This window comes from Protopterus annectens, chromosome 8.part1, assembly GCF_019279795.1.
Source record: "Protopterus annectens isolate FY-2018-M chromosome 8.part1, PAN1.0, whole genome shotgun sequence".
NCBI classification, from domain to species: domain Eukaryota; kingdom Metazoa; phylum Chordata; order Ceratodontiformes; family Protopteridae; genus Protopterus; species Protopterus annectens.
Genome location: NC_056742.1, coordinates 89,594,342 through 89,621,251, shown reverse-complemented (window position 1 = coordinate 89,621,251; position 26,910 = coordinate 89,594,342). Strand labels below are relative to the sequence as shown.

At 41.5% G+C, this 26,910-nt stretch overlaps 1 protein-coding gene across 1 annotated transcript in view; it reads right to left on the bottom strand.

The window, feature by feature from the left end:
• PABPN1L (PABPN1 like, cytoplasmic) overlaps window positions 1–26,910 on the bottom strand; it is a 237,131-nt gene that overhangs the window by 176,089 nt on the left and 34,132 nt on the right. The window contains exon 3 of the mRNA XM_044081564.1: window positions 6,025–6,133. Coding sequence (XP_043937499.1) covers window positions 6,025–6,133 — 109 coding nt within the window. The remainder of the gene's footprint in view (window positions 1–6,024; window positions 6,134–26,910) is intronic.

Here is a 26,910-nt window from a genome sequence, read left to right as displayed (position 1 = left end):
AACCTCTTTTGCCAAAAGATTAAGACATTGCTTCTCTAAATATATAGCCAAAGAGGAAAGCTAATTATGCAGAGTCTTTGGGACGAAAGCCTGACAAACACAACAGGACGTATGGTCATGGAAAGCACAGAGACAAAACAAAAACACTGCTCATGATGATCTTTATGGGGAATCTGTCTCCCACCCTGGCTTTTATCCTTTCTGGATGACCTGAACCCCACAAGCAACAAAACAAAAGGAAAAAGATAAGAGCAAAAAAACCCAATGGGGCACTTATCTGAAAAATGTCTTGGTGACCCAGCAAACAATGTGAGCGTTCAGACCGATGATCAAAGATGGCACTGAGACTGGTGACAAAAAGGTTTGGAGGATGGTATGTCTGGATGTCATCTTTATGGTCTACATTGTATGCAGGGAGCATACGTGTAATGTACAGTGTATCTTTAGCAACCTAAGGCTTTGGTGTACTGGCCAGACGTTGGACCACCATCGGCAGTGGATCCCTATTGAAAGGCTAGCAGCACATCGGGTGCATGAAACAAATGTCACACACCTTTGAAAGCAACGTTATAATTGGGTCTCATGCTACAGAAGAGTGTAACAGATTTTTTTTCCGATTTTGGAGCATAATCATGGTGCTCCATGTACTACAGTTCTGTTAATAACTTGGTAAACATTGTGCATATTTCTCTATTTTCAGTCTTGTTATCTTGAGGATTGTTTTTACAGTCTTTCTAATTGTATTAGAAAACCTTCACTTCTCTGTTATAGTTTTGTAATGTGTCCGAGTTTCTATAACTTTCTTTGAAAAATATTTAAAATTAATGTGAACAAACAGTGTAAAGTTTTTGAATACCATGATTTGATGGTTTTCTGAAGTCTACATATTTTGTTTCTGGAGCATGACCTGCAAATTGGTTGTGATAATAAAATGAAGTAGAGAGAACATTGTTTCTTCCTCATCAGCACAAAAAGCATAATGCCTTGCCTGTCCTTGAAGTACCTTACACTGAAGCTGTCTAGGGGCTGACTGATAAAACAACAATATACAAGAACAACTATCTACTCATCTTCCTATAACTCTAGAGTCCCACAAGGCTCTATTCTGGGACCCCTCCTCTTCACTATTTTCATAAATGATCTGAAAATCTCCCTTCCACAAACCACCTGCATACAATATGCCAACGACTCAATATTAATATGTTCAGCCTCCTCGCCTGCTGGACTTCATTTGAGTACCCAGGCAGTATTTACCTTAGTTGAAAACTGGTTCCATCAACGCTGTCTCCTCCTCAACTCCAAAAAAACTAAATTGGTACTATTCTCTCCCACACAGAAGTCTCCTACTATCAACTTCACAATTACATCTAATAATGGTACTGTAATAACTCTGGACACAACCACCAAACTTTTAGGTGTAACAATTGATCATACTCTAAACTTCAACACGCATATCAACCTAACCATTAAATCAGTTAATAAAAAACTTGGTTTCCTCTACAACCCTATGTCACACCTCTAGCTAGGACTGCTATTGCCCAAACTCACTTAATCTCCACCCTTCTCTATGCATCCCCAATCTATACCAACTTATCCAAAAATAATCTTCATAAGTTGGAAACATCCTATAATAACATAGCTAGATTTGCCACTGGTGCCCCTTCTCGAACCCACCACTGCCAAAATCTTAAATTGCTAGGATGGCTGGAATTGCAAAGCCAGATTCTTTTCCAGCAACTTTCTACTATACACAAGATCTTACACCATCCCACAGATACACCCGTACTCTCTACCCTCATCTGCCCATATAAAAATGTAACAACTCTTCGATCAGCTAATAAGGTACTAGTAGCTACTCTAAAGTCTAACAACAAATCTGGAGATAGCTTGTCCTCAAACTCTATTGGTAACTCTTGGAACACTCTTCCAACTGAACTAACAGCCCTTTCTTCTACCCCACATTTCAAGAAGCAATTAAGAATCTTCCTTAAAGCCCAATGGCTTTGCCCATGCACAAATCCTGACTGACACTTTCTCCCCTAGCAGGACCATTCTTTACTATTTAGCTTTAACATGCTATCTCAGGTGCTCCGATAGTCTTTATTAATTCCTACTGTAGTAGCTCCCCTCCTAAGGTTTGGTAAACTTTATAAACAATGTTACCCTAAAAAAAAAAAAAAAAAAAATGTTTTATTAATCCTTTTACTCAAAATTTTTAACTTAGTCAGGTATGTTGGTATGTTACTGTAACAGTACTATATAAATATTCCTGTATTTGAAATGTTTTACCTGTCTGACATTATCTGTATTGTATACGGTCAAGATTTCTGTCTTGTAAATTGTCTTAAATGTGAAGCTTTTCTCCCTGGGCCTCCGCTGAAAATGGACATACGTCCAGTTGGAATATCCCGGTCAACAAATGTAAAATAAATAAATAAAGAAGAAATTGCTGGGATACAATTTTACTAGCAGCAGACAATAAATATATAATTTCAGTAAAAAATTGTAGTCATTTTAAAACAAACAGCATTCAGAGAGCCATGAAAGAAAACGTTTTTAGTTTGCTAGTGACACATTAAAGTACAGCTTAAAAACATTTTTTATCTGAAACTGTTTAATATTTCTTTTTATAACCAGACAATACAAGGAAAAGTGACTACTGCTGTACCAGAAGGCTTAGTCATGGATTCAATACTCTTCCTTATGTTTGTTTCAAAGATATGCAAGTGAAGAGAACACAATCAGCTTCTTTGCTTAGGACACAAAAAAAACAAACTTCTTTGCTGAGGGCATTAACTCTGATGTGCCATTTGCAGGATGAGGGAAGAGCATAATTAAAAAGTTTAAAAGATTGACAAAGTGGACACAAAACTGGCAGCTGAGAATCAGTGCAGACAAATACAAAGCATTACTCAAACTACAACTTTGGTATGAAGACTCAGCCATGGGGAATTCCAATAATGGCAACAGAGGTGGCAAAAGTGATGGGGGTGCTAATCATATCAGGACTGACTACCAGGAGCAGCAGCAAACAGACTGCTTGGGGGGGGGGGTATTCTCAGGGGAGAGATTCCAGAAGTAAAAAAAAAAGTCAATATTCCACACTCTTGGGCTCTAGCCAAATCTCATACAGTGTGCTGCTCCAGAGGAATGGATAACATGGGTCTCAAATGTTGGTTTGCTCTGAATAGTAGAATTCAGTTAATTTTTACAGGGGGGTGAAAAATCCTTTTTAGGTCACATATTATAGCTTTAGTTTTTTTGATAATACAGAACTATTGGTAACAAAGGTTTTGGACTTAATGATAGAGGCCTGTGGGTGGAAAAAGTCCCCTCAAAGGGTAGGAGTTCTGAACATAAGAAAAGTCAGTGCTTTGAAATACTGAAGCTATTTGGTAGTTATTAGGTGTGTGGTTGTAGAGAGACTACCAAGGGAGCCTAGCTCAGTCTGGCTAACTGACTTGCTCACAGTCACACAGTAGGCAAATGAAGGCTGAGGGAACCAAGTCCTGAACTACAGTAAGTAGCTCGTTTACAGACTTTTTGATATTTTTCATTGTGGTTAACGTCAGTGACTTACTATGATCACAGGCTATATCCCAGAATCATGGGAAACTGCTGTTGTGATGCCCATCCACAAGGGGATGGCCCTGCCACAGACCCTGGGAATTATACACACATTAGCTTGACCATTCTAGTCAAATCTATAATACAGACTATAGAGTATCTAGTATCCGATTTTATAAACAATGATAAATCTCCTCTAGCTTGACTCTCAACAGTTTGGTTTCATCAAAGGTAGATTATAACTAGTGCCCAATTCATTTATTCATTGAATGTGTTAAATGGGGGACAGCACTGAACAATTCTAACCAACTGAAGTCTCAGCCTAGAGATTTAGTAAATTGCATTAAATTTAATAGACAATGTCAAGAAGGTCACAGAGCCAGTAGATACTGTACATGCAGCCCATTTGCATCTGGTCGAGGCATTTGACATGCTGGTATTGTAAATAGGCCAAGAGCCCCAAGGTGGATAGCAAACTGGCTGAAAGACAGAACACATATTGTTAAGGTGGCAGATGACTCCTCAGAAAGTAAAAGGAAAATAGGGTTATACCTCAGGGTTCAGAGAGGATACCCCTGCATCTTGGCATATAGGTTTCTGACCACCAAATCACAGACCCATTCTTATGGCAAAACTAAGTTTGCTGATGACTGCAAGCTGGGTGTTATAATAAAATAACCCTCTGATACCAATTCATTAAAACATGAGCTGACCCATACTGATCATTAATATATGGAAAATGTTTTAAAATAGCCAGTGCCCCACTCCAAACTGACAAGGTAGTCAGTGATCTTGGTAACTGTGTTGATAATGCACTCTCATTAAACATGCAACAGTAGTAGTTAGAAAATCCTTTTATTTAGAACAACCAATATCTAAAGGCACATTATCTAAATTAAAAAAGTTATTGTCACTCTCTGCATGCAGCTCTGATTAGGCCAGTTCTATAAAGTCCCCTTTCACATACATTGAGCCAGTCACATGAGGCAACTTGAAAGGCCTTGGCAGTTCCTAACAAAGATTAGGGGCCTAAACACTATGAATTACCAGGAAAGACTTGAAGATCTATCCTTACCTTTAATCTCTTACAGACTCTTACATGGAGATCTATTTTTTCTTGCATTATGGAGTGTTGGAATCACTAAAAATTTATTGTACCTCCTGAAAACCAATGATTCAACAAATACTGGAACTAAATACTTAAATCTCTACCAGCACATAAATAAAATACACGGGAGGGACAGATATTACTCAACAGTTACTCTAAGTGTAATAAATTACCTCTGCATGTTCAGCAAAGCAACACTTGCAGGCTTCAAATCCAGCCGTGATGAGCGGATAGGTATCCAAATTCATTGCCAAATAAACCTGTCTTGCTTTTCTAGACAAGGAAGTTACAATGGGGATGGACAGTGGCAATCAATAATTGCTCTGTTGACTCACCTGCCTTGTAATTGCTAACATCCTACTCTCTGTGGATTATGCAAGGAGTGGGTCAAAAAGGCTGCAGGAAGGAGTCTAAAGAAAAGGCCACTAGAAGGCTGCATGCTGTGGAGGAGAAAGAAAATCACTAGACAGTAGAGAAGGACATGATATAGGTGTACAATGTCACATAGAGTGTATGTGAACAGGTCAACCTGAACAGGAGGGCCAGAGGCAGCTGACTGTACAGAGCGGCTATTCCCTTGTCTGTGAAAGTACTTTGTCCCAGAGATTGCTGCAAAGAGGGAATCAACAGCAACATTTTGGAGAAAGGGCATGGGATGAAGCTAAGGATGAAAGCGAAGCAGTGGCATATTAAATGCAGTTAATAGGCATATTATATCTTTCTACCGTCAAGCCAATGTAAAGTAAAGCAGACAGACAATCAGCACTCAACTGGTCAGCAAATGTTACTTTAATGCTCATGTTAGTATTAACATCTCATTATTTATCAAGCTGAAACTTAAGAGGCAGCAATGACAAAGCTCATACTTACTAGAAATGAGCTCAAACAGGCATTTAAGCTGTAGTAATTCTCACTCAGAGCCTAATATCTGCTCAGGAGAGATCAGTGCATGGATGCATGTCATGCCTGCATACCTAGTACCTTTTAAGCTCTCAAAAAGGAATCTGTAGATATTTTATAATGGTTTAAAGTTGGTGCTAGTTTAAAAAAACATAACATTCACTTCTGACTGACTTATTAAAAAGGAAATGCATCTGGGATGCTAGTGAAAATGTGTAACTTTTCAAAAGTTCAGTACTGTACAGCTCCATCCAAGGCTGTGTGTGGAGAATGAATACACAAAAGGAAAATGTAGTTGAGGGAGAAATGGTTTAATTGGGTTTCATGCACATCACAAATGATAGTAAAGTAACATTGAGTTGTGCTTTTAAGAGGTGAAAAACCTGCCTTGCATTTTTATTGTGCAACCTTCAGTAGAAATCATTGCATTTTAAAAGACTGCCACTCACCAATCTTTGTGCTCATGATTAGGCATCTTTCCTCTCTGTGTTGAAGTTCCTTTAGTTTCTCTTCTTCGTCTTCCATCTCACGGATTCGTGCCTTAATCGCTTCTAGCTCCTGCCAGGAAAGAAACAAAAGTATCAAAGTAACTACCAGAAAATAAGGATATTGGAAATTTAGTAACTCCTTCACTTTCTCTCACACAAGAGTTTGGAGAATCTGACCTCTATAGTTTCCTCTTATTCTGTATAGAATTCCTTTAGTACATTTAAGATTTGCATATCTGCACTCTCTCTTACATTGTGACAATGGAAGATTTGATATCATCTCTGCCCCAGTTACACTTTACAGAAATGCTGAGATACCATGGGATTGGAGACCCATGCGCCTTTTTATATGGCAATCTCACATCCTATATGCTCCTAAGCGTGTATCAAAGGGGATTAGACTTTTAAGAAAAAGCAGTGTTTGACATGAGACCAAACACCTATGCACCCCTGTGCATTTCAGGGAAATCATATAGAACTGGATGCTTTAGTAACACTGTACCATCCTGGACTGCAAAAAATGTGGGACAGAGGAATTTAGTCTTCCCCCACCACTTGCACTTTCGGAAACTCTGAGAAATTGGAAGGTTTGCACTATGGGAAAACATTATAGGATTGAAGGAATCTGGTCTCCAAGAACATACACCTGTGCAAAAATGATGTGATTTTGAACTTGGAATCTTGTAATGTTTATACTCTTATACTCAAGGAAACCCAGCAAAGACTTTTGGGGGGCTTTACAGATCTGATTTGCACATTTCTCCTGAAGAGAAGACCCTGCTGTTAGACTAAGATCACTGCACTTCTCTTCCATGCTAAGATGTCAAGAGACTCTCTTATGGGATCATGGATTATACATTTCCTGTAGCATCTCACAGTGTAATGAATGCTGCTAGACTATGAAATCTGGTAGGTATGAATCCTCCTACACTAAGGCCCCTTTTAGGAATGGAAGAACCGGCACTTTCTGCAGCCTTTTGTGCTATGTGGAAACTGTAGGGTCATACTCTATGACAGTTTTGTTATACCTTCACTCTCCTAGAATTGTGACATTAGAAGAATGAACACTATTTGCAGTGTGGGGGACACTATAGAGCCATGGGGTGTGGCACCCCCTGTACCATCAGATTCTGAGGGAACTTATGGAGCCAATATTTCTGAACATGTTGACAGCTCAATTTTCTTTTACAAGGAAGACTTAAAAGTACAAATACATGAAGCAAATTCTTCAAGGCCAGATGGAAGATGATATTCAAACCCAGACCTCCATGTTAAAAGCTCATTACCTTAACCAGTATGACATATATTGGACTCTTGCACCTTTGTGTCTTTTGAGGAAAACCTGCAGGATTAGGTGTTCCGGCACTCATTCACCCTTTTACACTGGAGTAAAACAAGTATTACCAGTGAATCTGGCCACATCTGCAATTTTCCACACTGTGGTAAAAACTGTGGAACGGAAATTTTGCACCTCTCTACCATCTTACTTCGCAGTTCTTGTGCCTGTTTATTTTTTGAAATAGGGGATATTTGTCTATAACAATCAGGAAACAAATATGCTCTCTCTATAGTGAAAACATTGTGTAATTGAATGATTTTATCCCTGCACTCATTTTACAGAGAGGAATTTGTAAAGCTGGGGATATTGCAGCCACTTGTGCAGACTTATTCTGTGGGGACCAAGAGACTTGTTCAAATTTGCATCCCATTATACATGATAGAGCAACTCTGCAGAATGAGACAATTTAGCACCCGTGTATCCAGTCAGTTTACAGGGAAACTGTCTGTGAATAGGAGATTTAGTATACCTAATCATCTTGTCCTGTTTAAAAAAACATATAGTGTGTGTTCAGGGCAATATTTTGCACTTAAGACACACCCGAGAAACCAGAAGATTTGCACCCATGTATTCCCTTGCAATAATATGTAGAAACCATATAGGACTGAAGGATCTAAAATCCCAATAATATTCTCTTGTATACCTGTGAGACCAGGAGACTGGTACCCCTACATTCTCATACACTGTGGGACTTGAGGGATTCTGGTATCCATATAGCTCCTTACATGTGAGATCAAGGTATATGGAATTCCCTTACAACTGTGTAAAATTCTGGGAAACTATAGGATTTGGCAAATCCCTCATTCAATAAACTTTGGGGAACTACACCAGTTAATTTGGCCATCTTGCTTTCTTAAACAGGAATATCTCCCTATGAAACAAAGATTTCATATTGCTGCTTTCCTCCATTGTGTGAGACAACACTGTTGGTCAGCACATACATGAATGAAGTAGAAGGACTTTTTAAAATGTTCTTTGTTTAGAACAGAATGCAAAGCATACAGACCGAGAATTGTCTTTCATCACATATTTGTCATATTGTTTGTTAAGGAAGTATTCCTACATTTAAAGCAACTGTCCTCTCAGAGATACGGTTTCTTTCATTAATGTTCAAACAGTAAAGCCAAAACTACCAACATACACACCAGTGGTCATTGATTTTTCAGAGACAAATCCTGCAGATATTGAAGGGTTCCCTTTAGGTGCTCAATCCTAAATCGCTGTTTTCCTTGTTTGCTCAAGCATTCTTGTTCACTGCTTTCTTGCCACATTCATGTTTGTTTGCTGTGATTTGCAGTGACCTGTGCAAACTCAACTGTTTAAAAAACTCATTCTAAGACAATAAATATCAAAAAAGTTTTTTTTTTACCGTTTGCTCTTTCTTGAAAATGAAGTGGCCTTAGATTGAGAATAAGGTCAGAAAGGTCACTTGTACCTAACCAGAAGCATTGGTTTACATGTTGTAACTTTATTCCCTTGCAAACACTTGCATTTAGTATGTGTGTGTACAGTTCAGGGAACACTAGTGTAGATTTAGGGCAGAGAAACTATGCTGATTTTTTTTTTTTTTTGGAGGAAGGGGGTGCTACACTCATGTATTTAGCTTGGTAAAACAACACTCAGAATTAGACAACCATTGTTCAAATACAAGAGCAATACTCCTTTACAAGTACACCTGTGTCATCCTTCACATAGCCAAATAGCTTGCAATGTTTTTCTTTAAAAAACAGATCTGATGTTGTCAGTTTTCATTCATTCCTCAACATATGGGTTTGGATCGAAGTGTTTAGTTACTGTTTGAATAGATACATTTTTTCGTAGATAACTGATTCTTTAATATTTCACCTGTGGCTATGTTGGAAACTGAACACTTGGACAAGGAATGTGACATTTGCAGTGGGTTCAACCCAAGAGTCTTAACCAGAAGAAGAAATAAATTAATATTGAAAGGTCTTTTGCCAACTACTTTTTCTCAAGCCATCACAGGAGTTCAGTCTCCAAGGGCACAGGGTTGCCAGATTTCCAACCAGCCAGGTAGGAACAAAAAAATCATTGTCCATGCTGGTGTGAATGACATGAAGACAAGATGATCAATTTCAACAATTGGTGCCTTTTAGGCAAGACTCAAAAGACAAACCCACCTTCATAGGTATCACAAGGGATAAGAAACTAAGAAAGATGCATGTACTCAAAACTCTCCTTAGCATGGAGAACATCGATATCTGTGCAGTAACAGAAACCTGGTTCAAGGCTCCCAAGAGAAAGATACCCACACCTCCAGGTTGGTGGCACAGCATGAAGCATCAGAGACTATCCATGTGCAACTAACAGTGGGTAAAACTGCCTTCCAGTTTATAGCCCACTACAGACTACCCTCCCAAACCCCCTTCCTGAGAACACTAGAAAATATGAAGGTCTCTCCAAACACCATTATAAACTACCCAAACATAGACTGGGAGCATTACTCTAGCTCCAACAGGTTCCTAGAATTTATAAACTGAAATTCTATGGAACAACTTCATCACCAACATGGGGACTCTATGCTGCAGACCAGAAATGTATCCCTCACTGGTAAGATCAGACCATAAACTAATCTCACTGGATATTCACATCCCAAAGCCCCGGCCTGTGGAAAATATGACATACATGCATTCTATGAACACCTTCAGGAATGCATGGATCATGCAATCCCAAATAAAACCAAGACCCAATCCCCCAAAGGCAGAAGTCCTGTCTGGTGGACACCAGCCATAAACAAAGTATACAATAGAAGGAGGAAGCTACTAAATGATGGAGCAAAATCCCAAAAAGGGAAGGCATCTCTGATCAGTATTAGCAAGAAACTACAGCTTAGAGAAAAATTGCACAGGACACTAAGCATAATCACAAGACTTTCTTTAGTTATGTTAGGTACCTGGGTGGGAATTCCCAGATATGCTCAGAATTAGTCCAAAATGACAAAAGAACCCACAGACATTGCCAACATCCTAGCTGACAGGTTCAGCGCAAACTCCCCACCAAAAGGGCAAATATCTATCCCAGCAGAGTGCTTCCCCCCTGTCATTTCAGATGCTCAGGTAAGAGCCGCCCTCTCCAAAGCAAAAAACACAGCATCAATGAAACCAGATGGTGTCCCGGGCTGCGTCCTACATGAACTCCAAGAATAACTAAACCCAAACATAAAACTACTGTTCACTCTCAGCCTTACTACAGGATATGTACCCAAAGAGTGGCGTACAGCAACAGTGGTCCCTCTCCACAAAGGTGGTGCCTCAACGGATCCTGGAAACTATCGCCCTATAAGCCTGACTAGCTTGGTCTGCAAAGCTATGGAAAGGATCATCATGGACCTCATAAATAAAGATATTGGGGACCTACAGACACTGGATCCTACCCAGTTCTTGGCTTTGTTAAGGGAATATTCTGCCTCTTAAACCTGGTCAATTTCTTTGAAACAGTCACCAAGGCCATTGACGAGGGGAAGGTGGTCCACACAGCCTACCTGGACCTCACAAAAGCCTTCGATACAATACCCTACTCGGGCATTATAGATAAGCTCACCAGCTTAAATATAAACCCCTATGTCACTAGATGGGTTGCAAACTGACTCAAGGACAGAACCCACATGGTTAGAATTGCTGGAGCCATGTCGGACTCCAAACCAGTTACAAGTGGCATCCCACAAGGCTCAGTCCTTGGACCTCTCTTGTTTGGTATATATTTCTCAAAGGTACAGGCCAACACGGAAGGACTGTGACTGACCAAGTTTGCAGATGACTGCAAACTGGGTGCCATAATTGACTCTCCAGCCGACACAAGCATCCTCCAAAAGGGCATCATAGAAACAGACAACTGGTGCCAGAGCCATGGCCTCAAGATAAACGCCAAAAAGTGTATAGTCATCCCCTTTGGCAAAAACAAAGTGCCTACAAATTACCACATAGGTGGTAATCCATTAAGTACAGAAGTAGTAATTAGGAACCTGGGGACCCAAGTTGATAGCAATCTCTCATTTGACAACCACGTGGGCCAAAGGGGTTAGAAAAACATTCTATATAGCCCACCTAATCATGAAGCGATTCACATCTAGATCAGGGGAGGTCATCGTGCCTCTTTACTCATCCCTCATCAGGCCCATAATCGAGTACAATGCCCCTTTTGGGATGTACCTTACCAGACACCTGCAGCAACTGGAAAGACCCCAAAAGTACCTCACCAAGAGGATCAAAGGGCTCAAACAGATGCCATATGCTGCCCGGTTAAAGAAACTCCAGCTCTACTCAGTGGCATACCGCCTGCTCAGAGGTGATCTGTGCAGGACGTATAAAGCCATGTCCAACCCGGAATAAATGGACATGCTGCACCTCAGAAAATCCAACTCCCATCGAGCTACGCGCTCGAGAGACTTGAACCTCAGCACTGAAATAAATAGGACATGCTGGAGGGACAGATTCATAACCCAGAGGCTCCCTTCACTCTGGAATAAAATCCCAGTCCAGGTTAGGTAGAGTCCATCATTGACTCTCTTCAAGAGGAATCTTGATGAGTGGACGGGAGATCGTAGGTTTACCCTGGGTGTCACTTCTGTGTCATTGTTAGACAGAGGCACAGTATACTAACCTCAAAAAAGGGCATAGCAAAATTAATTTAAAATGGGTGGCGAAAGCCAAACAGACTCTGGCTAGGCTTATAAATGCCCAAGGGCAGATAGCCTAGTATGAACCTATGAACAAAATCGATCTGCCATCCTCTACGATCCAGCCAACCTCATATCCAATGAGATGGGAAGCTCTTCCATCTCTTTCAACCTTCTGATTCAAAAGCCTGTGTTTGTGCTCGTTTCCTGCCTTTCCTGTTACTAGTCTAGTCCAGGTACAGATTTGCTGTATCCAGGACTCTCTGTAAGCTTCTGAGCCCCCCCCCCGAGCCTTTCTGTGTTGGAGGGAAGCCTTCTAGCTTATCAGTGGGAGTGGTAAGCATCAGGTAGCCTATCTACCATGGGAAGAGTGGGTTTTGGCCCATAAATTGTAGTTTATTGGCCGTTTAGGCAGTTTTCCATCTCTTTCAACTTGCTGGCTTGAAAGCCTGCATTTGTGCTTGTTCCCCATCTTTTTTGTAATTAGTCTAGTCCAAGTACAGATTTTCTGTATCCAGGACTCTCTGGAAGCTTCTGAGCTCCCCAAGCCTTTCTGTGTTGGAGGGAAACCTTCTAGCTCATCAGTGGGAGTGGTAAGCACTAGGTAGCCTATCTGCCGCAAGATGAGTGTTTCTGGCCCAGAAACTGTAGCTACTGGCAGTTTGGGCAGTTTTTCCCATCTCTCTCAACTTTCTGGTTTAAAAGCTGCACTTGCGCTCATTTCCCACCTTTACGGTTACTAGCCTAGTCCAGATACAGAGTTGCTGTATCCAGGACTGTTGGTAAGCTTCTGAGCCCCCAAAGCCCTTCTGCTGGAGTGCAGCCTTCTAGCTTATCAGTGGGAGTGGTAAGTACTAGGTAGCCTGTCTACCAGAAGAGGAGTGGTTCTTGGCCCAGAATTGTAGTTTACTGACCATTCGGGAAGTTGTCCATCTATTTCAACTTTCTGGTTTAAAAGACCACATCTGCACTTGTTTCCCCTCTTTCCTGTGACTAATCTACTGGAAAGCACTAGAAAGCCTTAAACTGATATAAGCCTTCTAGCTTAAAAGAGAGACTTTGGAGTGATCATCAGTTTTCTGTATTTTCTTGCTGTACTTAACTGTTTTCTGCCTAAACGCTGATTTTCCAGCACTTTTTTTTTTCACAAATTGTACTTATTTGACTGTCTGCACTTTTAATAATTGTTTTTGTTTAAATAAATTGTTTAACTGTTGTAGGCTACACACTAAAGTGCAATAGCTTTTTCTGATCACTTGTAGTCATTTAAAGCTGTTTTAAGTGTACTTTTTACTGTTTTTGCCTTATCTTTTAAAAAAAAAAAAAATAATTAAATTTCTTGTTTCCCGCCTTTCTAAGCTAGTATAGTCCAGTTTTCAGGCTAGTGCTGAATTCAGGGCTGTGTTACAAGTTTCTGAGTTGCCCATACTTTACTTGGATAGAGGGAAGTTTCTCTGTTCACCTGTGAGAGAGAGGGTAACTTTGAGCAGCCATTTGTCCCTGGAGGAGTGGTTCCAGCCCAGAAGTTAGTAGTTTAAAAAACGCGTTGCTTGGTTGTGTGCGCTGGGCAGCACCGGTTAGCTAGGGTTAAATTATTCATGGCTCCACCAAGTCTCCTTCAGTTTTTCCACTTGAAACTAGTCTAACTCTCAACCTAAGCACTCAAAAAGCATCCTACAGTCCAGCACTTGCTCAGACCTAATAGCAAGCACTAATATACCCAGACACTTGACTGCCCAGCAGGGCAAGGCTCTTTATCCACCCCTCACCAACCAAGCGACTAAGCAGCTCACCCTACTGGCATGACCAAAGGGCAACTTCAGGTGTACTCTCCAGTCCAGCTGGTGAATCTGGGTATCCTGAGGCAATGTTACAACTGCCTCACGTACACAGACAGCCCTCTCCTCCTACCACAAAACACTAACATATGTGAGAGATGCAATTATACAGCCAAACTGGAGGCTAAGGTATCTCCACCCAAGACTGGAACAGACAGTCATGAGGAGAAGGTTAACACTTGCACCACACCTCCAGCCTCACATAGACCTACTTAAACCAGCACTGGCAAACGATACACATAAATACACAAAATCATACTCGGAGGCTCTAAATAAAAACCCTCAAAAGCATTAGAGAGCTCCAAAGCAGACACCCACAAAACCTGCACCTCCCGTCACAAACCAGACAACACGTAAAACACAAAATGAATGTGCCGCAAAATCACAGCCCTTAAGGCAAAATAATATACCCAACACACTAGTAATAGGTGACTCAATAGTCAGGCACACTGATGCCCCACTCACTAGGCTGGTTACTGTTAACTGCCTGTCAGGAGCCAGAATCCGCCACATAACACAAGCACTCAGGTCACTCCAGAACAAGTACAAATATGACTCTGTCATTATTCATGTTTGTGTGAACGACCTGAGCCATACCTCCCTAGAGTACATGAAAAGAGACATGGAAGAGCTCTCTGATCATGTAGCCCAGGCGGGTATGACCCTGACTAGCATCCTGCCCCTCACCAAGAATGATACCTCAGTATAAATAAAAAAATGATCAGTTTCAACAATTGGCTATTTTTCTGGTGTCATTCAAAGGAGATTCAGTGTCTGTCAGCCTGGGATGACATGCTCAACAAGCCATGTTGCTTCACAAGAGACGGCCTGCACCTGTCACCCCTTGGCTTTTGAATACTGGCCAAGGCTCTTGCTGCCCACATAGTGCCTTTTTTAGGAAAGGCTCAAAATTCAAACCCACCTCCGTAAACAGCACAAGTAAAAAACTGAGTGTTATGTTACTCAACGCCAGGAGTTTAAGTCTCAAAATGCATGCACTCAAAGCACTCCTAAGTATGGAGAACGTTGACATCTGTACAGTAACTGAAACCTGGTTCAAGGCTCCAGAGAGCACTCCAGCACTACTGGACTACAACTCATACCACACATTTCGGCCACAGAACACGGACCGAAACACAAAAGGAGGGGGTGTATCCATATTCATCAAGGATACCTAGACCTCCAGGTTAGTGGTGCAGCATGATACCTCCGAGATCATCCATGTGCAACTAACATCAGGCAAATCTGCAATACAAATTGTGGTCTGCTACAGATCACCCTCCATGACCAGGACCACCACTCCGCCTTTCTGGAGACACTGGAAAACATGGAGGTCCTACCAAACCCCCTGATCTTGGGAGATTTCAATTACCCTACCATTAACTGGGAAAACTACTTGAGTAAAAACTCCTAGGCTCAGCGCTTCCTGGAATTTATTAACTCAAATGCCCTGGATCAGCTGGTATACTCCCCTACCAGAGACCACAACATATTGGACCTGGTCATCACCAACATGGGCGACAGGTGCTCCGTACCGGAGGTCAACCCATCACTGGTTAGATCAGACCATAAACTAATCACCCTGGATGTCCACCCCACCCAACCAAGGAAACCACCGTGAAAAACTTTTCTAAAGCAAACTTCACCTTACTTAAGTCAGAGGTGGCAAGTTTCACAGCCCCCATGCTAAAGGATAACACTGCCCAAGATGCAGAATCCTTTACAATTGCACTCTATGAGCACCTACAAGGATGCATGGATTGTGCCATCCCTAGCAAAACCAAGACTCACTCCCCTAAGAGATGGAAACCAGTCTGGTGGACCCCTGCCATAAACAGGTTATACAACAAAATGAGGAAACTAGTTCAGAAAAAAAGCAAATCCCAAGAAGGAAAGACATCCCTGATCAGTATCAGTAAGAAACTAAGGTCCCTCATAAAATCATCCAAGGCTAACTTTGAAAGAAAAATAGCCAAGGACTCGAAAGATAACCACAAAGCCTTCTGTAGCTATGTCAAAAATCTAAGTGGCAACTCACAGATATGCTCTGAGATAGTGCAAAATAGCACAAAATATACTGAATCTACTGATATTGCCAACATACTGGCAGATAGATTCAGTGTAAACTTCACCTCCCTCTCACCTTCAAAAGGGCCCACAACAATACCGGAAAAGTGTAGTGTCCCAGAAATCACAGAAGCACAGGTGAAAACAGCCCTTTCAAAAGCCAAAAACACAGCATCAATGGGGCCAGATGGTGTCCCAGGCTGCATCTTGCATGAACTACAGAATGAACTAACCCCCCACCTAAACACACTGTTCAACCTCAGCCTCTCCACAGGCTACGTGCCCATAGAATGGTGCACAGCAATGGTTATTCTGCTCCACAAAGGAGGAGCCACAACTGACCCTGGTAACTATTGCCCCATAAGCCTGACTAGCCTGGTCTGCAAGGCTATGGAGCACATCATCATGGAACTCATTAACAAAGACATTGGGAACCTCCAAACACTTGACCCGACCCAGTTTGGCTTTGTTAAGGGCAGATCATGCCTACTAAACCTGGTTGACTTCTTCGAGACAGTTACCAAGGCCATAGATGAGGGAAAGGTAGTTCAAACAGCCTACCTTGATCTCGCCAAGGCGTTCAACACCATTCCTCACTCGGGTATTATAGAAAAACTCACCAGCCTGAATATAAACCCCTACGTCATAAGATGGGTTGCCAACTGGCTTACAGACAGAACTCACACGGTAAGAATAGCGGGCTCCAGGTCTGACTCTAAACCAGTCACAAGTGGTGTCCCGCAAGGCTCAGTTCTGGGACCCCTACTGTTCGGCATATATTTTTGAGAAGTACAGGCAAACACAGGAGGACTATGGCTAACCAAGTTCACAGAGGACTGCAAACTGGGAGCCATAATTGACTCTCCGGCTGACATGGACATCCTCCAAAAAGGCCTTACTGAGACAGACACCTCAAGCTAAATGCCAAAAAATGCATAGTCATCCCGTTTGGGAAAAACAAAATGCCCACGAATTACCACATAGGTGGCAGCCCCCTTAATACAGAAGAGGTAATAAGAGGTCTGGGGACCCAGGTAGATAGTAATCTCTCCTTTGACAATCATATTGCCAAAGTAATTAGGAAATCCTTCTATGTGGCCCATCTAATTACTAAGGGGTTCGCATCTAGAAATAAAGAGGTTATAGTGCCCCTCTGCTTGTCACTCATCAGACCCATCATAGAGTACAATGCCCCATTTGGGATGTACCTCACAAGACACTTCCAACAGCTTGAAAGACCACAAAAGCACCTCACCAAGAGGATTACTGACCTCAAACATATGTCCTATGCAGCCCGACTGAAAAAACTCCGGCTGTACTCAGTGGCATATCTCTTAATCAGAAGTGATCTCTGTCTGACTTACAAAGCCATGTCCAACTCAGAATTGATGGACATGCTCCACCTAAAGAAATCCAAGTCACTGTGAGCCACGCGCTCTAATGAGCTAAACCTCGCCACAACAATAAATAGAACATGCTGGAGGGACAGATTCCTGTCACAGAGACTCCCCATGCTTTGGAACAAAATTCCTAACTACATTAGGCAGAGCCCCTCACTAACACTCTTCAAGAGAAGCCTTGACGAGTGGATGGGTAACAGAAAGTACACCCCTGGGATCACTTCATTGGCTCTGTTTGACAGAGGCTCAGTTAATTAATCAATGGGTCAGCGAAAGCCGACACACTCTGGCTAGGCTTATAAATGCCCTCGGGCAGATAGCCTAGTACCTACCTATGAACCTATATCTTGCAAGTCCTTCCTCAGATACGAAAAACATGTAGTATGAATCCAAAGTTCCCAGATCTGAAGTCTTTACCTCAAACTGTCTATTCACCCTCACTGGATCCAGTACTGCCCTTGAGCGGCACTCTAAGCCCCCTTCTATGGTGTCCTCTCATTCATCCAGAAGTATCATGGAGGCCGATGTGGAAAGGAAGGTGCGGAGATTGTTCATAGAGCAATTTCAGAAGAGCGTCTTGGGTCAGGAACATCGTCCATCAACCTCTCCACTGCTAACTACTCCTTTTCTGACCCAGGCTGTAGGGCTAGAGTCCTTGGATCTGAGCATACCGGGCCATTCTGTGTCAGATCTGAAGAGAAAACTAAGCACACCAGCTCTAACATCTTTGGAGCTGGATGACTGTTAGAGCAGAGCTTCCAGGTCAGAAAGAGAGGTATAGGATCGACTCCGTATCTTCAGCATTAGACAGCTCATCTCCAGCTTCTGCCTTAGGTGGACTGCTCTCAGAATGGAGGGAACTGCCAGGCCAGAAACTCATTTTCTCTGTTCCGTTGGCTTCCTTCTTTCTGGAGTGGTTGGCTTTTGAGGTTGTGAAGAGGGTTTTCTCTGTTCTGGCAGGTCAGTCAGGTCCTTCCCCCTTGGATCCACCCTCAATGTCTCAGCTGACTTTGCATGGTGATCCTCAATATTCTATGCTACTAGGACAGCCATTAATGTATAATGCATTCAGATCCAGGTTGCTGCATCAAGGGTCAAAACAGTGCTGCTGTTGTGCTGAGCATATTTGTTTCCTGATGACTCTTGTGGGCAAACATTACAAAGCAGTTTGATGATACTGCTAACCATCTTGCCGGCCTCTGTTGCAAGTGACCATACTTCATTGCTATAAAAACACTATCAAAGCCAAATACCAACACTTACACAACTGGCAAGTTGTCCACTGGAATGATAATGTCATCAGCATTTCAGTTTATTATCTAGAAATGAAACACGATGTGTAGTGGTGGAGGGTGTTCAATTCTCACCACATTTTCCAAGAAGGCCACATCAAATGCAGCCATCTGACTGGCAAGTGGGAAGATACAACTGAGACTATATGATGCATAATATAGATGTAAAGGAAAGAAATCTGTATGATTGTGTGCTTCCACTACAAGGGACAATGGCTACCCAGAACAGCTGACAGCTGTTATTTATCATAATAATTTCCCACTCTGCAACAGCCATGAAGGACTGAAAAACTACAGCACACATCCTGAGCAGTGCTACAGCGGCATGCATTTTCAGCCTGCTACAGTTATACTGCAGATGTACTGATACATCTGGTTACACACATTATGCACAAGAGAGGGCAATGGAATATCCCTGCCATACACTTTACTGCATTTGATGACGACGATGACCTGAAAACAGGCAGGACAGTTACAAGGCCATCCTAGAGCACCATTATAAGTTCAGCTAACCTTAGGGAGTTAAAAGTGAACATGTACGGCCAAACCTCCAGATTTTGCACACATGGAACAACACACACACACATTAGCATGAGCTGTGCAGTAAAACCTGACAATCATGCAGCATGCCAGGACAAATGCGTCTGAAACAGAAAAAAATGACACACAAAAAGAGAAATGCTGTTCTGTGACCTGCCAAGCTACACTAGTTAGTATTTGTGTATATTGTGCATCAAACACTTTCACACGGTAGTATAAAGTAGAACCAACTGCACTTGTATCAAGGGACATGTAGTGCACAGTTTGCAGTGGCAAGCACACACACAAAATTTGTTTTCACATTTGGTTATAGCACATAGCATGACAAATAAGACCAGTGGAAGCCCTCACTATTGCCTCTTAAATCAATGTAATTTCTAAATCCTCAAAGCTAAATTGCTTGAAGCACCAAAACATTGGGATGATGATTCTGTATAAAGGCTGATTAAAAAAAAGAAAAGTGGGTGACACAGATGAAGAATAGATAAACCTCACCATAGAATTCTCAAAAATCATCATGCTATCATCTTAAAACTGTAACCACTCAAACTGCTACAGTTTCTTTAGTTAAGGTTTTAGAATACATGCATGATAATTCTGAGAATGATGCATTTAAGAACTAAGAAGAAAAGAAGGCTTGTCCACTGTTGAATAAAGATCTGCTTAAACTCTTTTCCTGGACTGTTTTTTCCCTTTGGAAGAAGGAGTTTATTTTTGCTAAGTTAGCTGTGGCCGGGATCCGACATTCTGAACAGTTATCCTTATTCCTAACCTAAGAACTTAGAATACTGACTTATACAGGTTTTGTTATCCCTAGTGTGCTGATATATCTCATTACATTTGATTAATTCTCAAACGTCAAACATTATAATATTGCTTTCTGAAACCTTCAGCACATGCTGGGTACTTCCATGATCACTACAGTCCTCAGATCTCACTGTTGCACTTAATAGTATCCCACTTAAGCTCAGCATGCCTAGAAGTGCTTGAAAACTGACTCCCACTCAGCAAAGGCACATGTCTTAATACCATTTGCAGAAGAGAATGTACACTGTGTCCCTACAATAACACTAATATTTTAAAATGATTTTAACCATAATCTATTTAAAATGTGGCTGGAACAGCATGCGTGTCTGTTTTTAGATTAGATTTCAGTTACAGTACATCATACTCTACTGCATATCTTGCTATTAAACATGACTATAGATAACATTTTAAAATATTACAGCTGTGTACAAACATCTTAGAAGATGTACAGATCCAATTTCACATTGTTAATGTTATCATTTACTTCCAAATGCATTTATTTCTACTTTGAAAGTGTGCATGTGTGTATTGCCATATTAAACTGCCACTACTACAAGCTAAAAAAAGTGTGTTATGAGAGGCAGCAGTCTTGAAGAGTTAGAGGAATGGGTGTAGTGCAGATATTATTCGCAAATCAAAGATATACACATACTTAAAGACCCCAGATACATTTGCTTTATGGCACTGCTCCATAAAATGTCTTGCCAAACAAAAAAAAAAACATTATTTAAAAAAATGCTTCCCACAGTAAAACAAGAATCAAAACAGTATCTATTATAAAGAACCATCTAGGGGGTGAGGGGGCCTTCTTCTTGTGACACTGGTCCCCAAAGTCCATACAACACTCCTGGGTGTTTCATTATTTCCCTATAATGTCCATTGGGCATTACTGTTCACTTGGAGACTAGCTTTGAGAAAGTGATTACTGGTTGGTCTAAACAAAAGTGAAGTTGTGTTTTACAATAAGCTATAGCAATCAGGAAAGGTTAATAAGCTAAACTTTATAAATAATAAGTAGACCATAACTAGCAGCACTTTGTTAGCAGCTGCCCGATTTTTGCCTTTTTTTTTCACGTCCTCTCATTTGAGATAGCGGATACCACTTTTACCATTTCTTTTTTTTTTTAATGTCCTCTTTTCAAGGGAAACAGAAGGTGGTATTCAAACTGACCAGGGAAAATTTGTCCAGGGCACCAGTGAACTTACCCCTATTCTTTTTTGAAAAATATCATGAGATATGTACATTGACCAGCTCAGACCAATGGGACCTTGGTTTAACATATAATCCAAGGGATAGCACACTCAGTGGTTTAAGACCCCCTTATGCTGCACTGCAGGTGCCAGTTCTGGAAAATACTGGAAAATTAATCTAAAGTACCTGGTATGGGAACTAAGCCGCGGTGGTGCAGTGGTAGCATTGTCACCTCACAGCAAGAGGTTTTCCCGTTTGATTCTCGGCTGGAGTGCCTTCTTTGTGGAGTCTGCATGTCCTCCCTGCATTTGAGTGGCGTTCCAAAGACATGCGTGAATGGGCGTGCCTTCGTTGAAGGTTGGGCGTCGGGTTGGCACCTCGGCACTGTAAAAATCAACTGCCAATCATTTGTGGACCAGAGTTCCACTGTGGTGACCCCCAACTGGGAAAAGCCAAAATAAAAACAACAACAACAACAACCTAGTATGGGAAATGAACCTATAGCCTTGTGATCTTCCAGCTGTATATTAGGTACTGTAAAGTACAAGTCAGGTTGCCAGACATTGTAATGCTGGCAATAAACATATCACAGATACAGGCATCATTTGTGATATAGTGTGCCTCCAGGCATTTCTGCAGTTACCTCCTACTGTGCCTCTAGGCATCAAATATTGCTTGTTCACATTTGCATTAATTCCATAACCATTCTACATACAAGGTATCAGAATATCTCATCTTGAACCGTACATGATGGCAAACACAACTGAATTGATATTTGACCTCTGTCAATGTGCATTTCTTAGAACTGTAAGGTGATAACTTCATTTTTTAAAGGCTCAAGCTGCACCCACTGGGAGTTAAAGGTACACACTCAGAACAGCTGTAATGGAGTGAACGAGTTAATGCTTGGTATTGCATACTCATTTTGCACCCCCTGCCTTTTCCTTGGCCCATCTTCAGCCCTGTTTTCAGCCCCCCCATCAGTGTTAAGGCTGTCTGTATAATAGCAAATGGTGTTCTGAAATATTCAAACTATTTATTTTTTTCAGGTAACATTGTTGGGGGGGGGGGTGCAGCTGGAAAGTGAACAGTTTGCATTGTGTTTTATGGCAGGGAAGTAAAGTATACAATGTTGTTGTGTCTTTCTGCTTTTCCCGGTTAGGGGTCGCCACAGCAGAACTCCGGTCCGCTAATGATTGGCAGTAGATTTTTACGTGCCGAGTTGCCGGCCCTGATGCACAACCTTCAATGAAGGTACGCCCATTCACACATGTCTCCACACAGAAGACGTTCTAGCTGAGAATCGAACTGGACAACTTCTTACTGTGAGGCGACAACGCTACTGCAGCACCACCACCGCAGTCGACAAGTAAAGTATACAATAATCCTGGAAAAACAGTATTTCACATTGTAATGTTTTTCTGACTGTAGCTATGGCATTCTGCTTTGCATTTGTTAAGATAGGACAGTCACTGGTTAACATATTATTCTATACTGATGCATGACATTCTGACATTCACAAACTGTATTATCCTGCTTGGAGCAGTGACATTCTTAACTGCACTAGAGCAAGAAAGAATTAACACACAATCAAAAAATAAATAAATAAAATAATAAAACAGAGATGGTGTTGGCAACATCTTAGTGTTATAAAATGCACATGCAAAACATTTAACACTTCATTATTGAATTAAAAAAATTGATCACATTGTTAGCACTAGAGCTACCGACAAGGCCTATTGTCAGATGTAAGATTTGTTGGGGGGTATAACAAGCCACCCTGCTAAATTCATGGCAAGCTCAAGCTTTTCAACTGTAAGAGATCTTGTTAGAAATTTAAAAGACATCTGCACCTTGTATGGACAGAGACATGATCAGGGTTTGAAATCAAAAAATTGTTTAAATGTTTGATCTTAGCAAAGAAACGCAGCTGCAATGTTTATAAGATCCCAGAAAATTTAGCATCCCCTTCTTAGAAAAAGTGATCTCACCACTACAAGAGTGACTCTGACAGAAAGCAACCAGATGTGCCTAGAGACTTGACTGTGGCTAGCTTCCTGAAGCAAAAGCAAAGAGATGCTCTGGACTAATCTGGGGAAAAACACGTAAGAATCCAGCTGAACAGAAGGCAATCGTCAAAGGCAGCAGTATTCAAAAATGTATTTTGGATACAATATTCTGTTATTACTGGATTAAAACAACCCCCCCCCCCCACTAAGCTACAGACTATTACAGTAGTGAAATTATCATGAAGCAAATATATGATGAAAGCATGTTAAAAGTGTTTTGAAAAAATATTGTGAAATAAGTATTATCCCTTGTTGGGGCTTCCTGTCATCATTTGCACATTGTGAGCACAAAGCCACGTGCATGATAGTGGGGTCTTGTAATAATTTGTACTTATTCCTCTTCATGCCATCTAGAGGGATAAAGCCCTTAGACTCTTGCAGCTAGAGTCTGATTAATAGGTTCATAGGAAGGTACTAGGCTATTGGCCCTAAGGCCTATAAAGGTGCAGCCAAAAAGGTACTCTGGCTTTTGCCACCCAAAAAAATAATTTTCCTGTGCCCCTGTCGAGCAGAGCCACATAAGTCATCCCTGGGGTGAATTTCCCGTTTCCCATCTAATCAAGATTTTTCTTGAAGTGTGCTAATGAGGAGTTTTGTTTGATATAGATAGGTAGCTTGTTCCAGAGTATGGGAAGTCTCTGGGACAAGAATCTATCCCTCCAGCATGTTCTGTTTATTGTGGTGACAAGATTTAGGTCCCTAGAGCATGTAGCTCAGAGATATTGGGATTTCTTTAAGTGGAGCATGTCCAACAGCTCTGGGTTTGACACAGCTTTGTATGTTAGGCAGAGATCGCCTCTGAGTAGGCGATATGCAATGGAGTAAAGTTGGAGTTTTTTGAGATGGTCTATGTAGGGCATCTGTTTGAGGCTGGTAATCCTCTTTGTGAGGTATTTCTGCAGCCTTTCCACTTATTGTAGATGTCTTGTGATGTACATACCAAAAAGGGCGTTGTACTCTATAATGGGTCTAATGAGTGACGAGTACAGTGGAAGAATGACCTCTTTTTTCTGGATGAGAAACCTTTTGTGATGAGGTGTGCCATGTAGAAGGATTTCCTGACTAATATGGCAATACGATTATCAAAGGAGATACTACTGTCCACCTGTGTCCCAAGGTCTCATCATACTTTTAGTGTTAAGTAGACTACCTTTTATGTGGTAGCTCATCGGTACAGAGTTTTTACCAAAGGGGATGACAATGCACTTTTTGGCATTGAGCTTGAGGCCATGGCTTTGACACCAGGCATGTCTCAGTGAGGCCGTTTTGTAGGATGTCCACATCATTAAGAGTTTCGATTATGGCTCCTAGTTTGCAGTCATCTGCGAACTTTGTTAGCCAAAGACCGTCTGTGTTAGCCTGTACTTCAGAGAAGTAGATACCAAACAGGAGAGGACCCAGGACTAAACCCTGTGGTACTCCCACTTGTCACTGGTCTGAAGTCAGATTTGGAGTCTACTACTTTCACAGTGGGGGTTCTATCAGTGAGTCAGTTGGCAACCCATCTTGTGACATAGGGATTTATACCTAGTTTAGTGAGTTTATCTATAATGCCGGAGTAGGGGATGGTGTCGAAAGCCTTGGCGAGATCTAGATAGGCTGTGTGAACCACCTTAAACTCATCTATGGTTTTGCTGACTGCTTCAAAGATGTCTATCAGGTTTAGGAGACATGATCTGTCTTTTACAAACCTGAACTGGGTGGAGTCCAGAGTCTGGGGATTACCAATGTCTTTGTTTATAAGATCCATGATGATACGTTTCATGGCCATGCCGACAATGCTTGTCAGGCTAATGAGGCAGTAGTTCCCAGGGTCCATGGTGGCTCCCCCCTTTGTGGAGTGGGATAACTGTTGATGTGTGCCATTCAGTGGGCACAAAGCCTAAGGTGAGGCTATGATTGAACATGGTACGTAGATGGGGTGCCAGTTTGTTCTGTAGTTCGTGTAGAACGCAGCCTGGGATGTTGTCAGGTCCCATGGATGCTGTGTTCTTGGCTTCGGAGAGTGTGTTTTTTACCTGTGCAGCAGTGATTACAGGAACTTTGTATTCTTCTGGTATAGAGATGGGACCTTTAGGGGTGAGAGGGGGTAAAGTTAGCACTGAACCTGCCAGGATGTTGGCAATATCAGTTGGTTCTATATATTTAGTGCCATTGTGCTGTAACTCAGAGCAGAGCTGAGTGTTGCCATTGAGAATCTTGACATAGGTATAGAATGATTTGCAGACCTGTCAGAGCTGGCATGGGGGGAGAGAGAGAGGGGAATGACAATGTTTCCTGCTCTCTTCACTTCAGTGGTTGCACTGGTGTGGGCAGGCTGCTCTCATTATCTTGTTGCGGATCAGGGCAGAGTGACAGCTAGGCTAGGCATGCAAGCAGGAATAGGGACATCACTATCTTACCCGGGGGCCACTTCCAGACCACATCTAATTGCAAGCTGTAGTCTGTAAAGAAGGGCCTGTCCACACAGGGTAAGACCATCGATGTACACAGTCTACAGCTCTGCAGAGCAGTTATGGCCTTCTGGTCCATTCAAATGTCATCTCCCACAAAACTCCTCTCTCTAGTGACGAGGAAGAGATTGGTAACCCAGCTTGCTGGTTATTCTAGATAAACTGCATAAATGTGTGGATTAAGGTGGCATAGGGGCTTGGGTGAGAGATGCAGCAGTAACATGCATAACTCTGAGTCACCATGAAAAGGCATTGTAAACACACTCTCATAGTTCAGAATTACTGGACTAGAACTTGGGGAGACAAACTAGAAGGCGACTCCCCATAATTATTCTCAGTCCGCGATAATGATGTCACCCTTGAAAATATTGGGACTGAGAAATGTTCTCTCAAAGTATACTGTGTTCGGCTCCATTCTGCTATAGTCCCCCCCCAAAGTACAACTCACACAGATCCACCATATTTACAAGTTTTCAGAAATGGCATAACAGAGTTTATAGAACTTACCTAGATCCTCATAGCTAGATCTGACCGAAACAGGTGAGGTAATGGATAGACATTATGTCCCCCAATGTAAAACACTAAAGTAATGGATTTTCAGTGGTGATGTAAACTATGGACTTAATGAAAAAACTTATAAGTTAAGTAGCCCTCAAAATATTTTGTATTTGTCACAGGAAAGCATATATTTGGGCTTTAAGTTAAGTCCACAAATTTGAACTCCCATTTGCAAGTATGTATTCATATTATTTAACAAGTCAACAAGCTGTAACGTTTAATAAAGGTGTCATAAACTAGATACAGTGGTCTAAGAACACAAGTATTTTGAAATGTTATCATTACCCCTCCCCCCTTACATTTCAGAGGGAATACTGTATTATGACTAATTTTAATGAAGTCTATGTATCTGAACTCCAACTCGTATGCAGTTACAATATTAACTGCTCCGTGTTTTATAGTATTTGAATTTCAGCTATTAGGTCTCTAGAGATATACTGTTGTTGAACAGGTTGGAATTTTTTTAGCCAAACTAAACAGTTGGAAAATACAGGCATCTGGAGATTTACTCATATGAGCCTTCTGATTCCACCCACATCAAGTCTTTTTGTAGTATTTTGTCACAGACATGGAGACAAGGGTTGCGGTGTTAAGATGTAGAGCTTACCTGTTGTAACACTAGATGGATGTGGAGTGAGCATAAATTATTTTGGGCA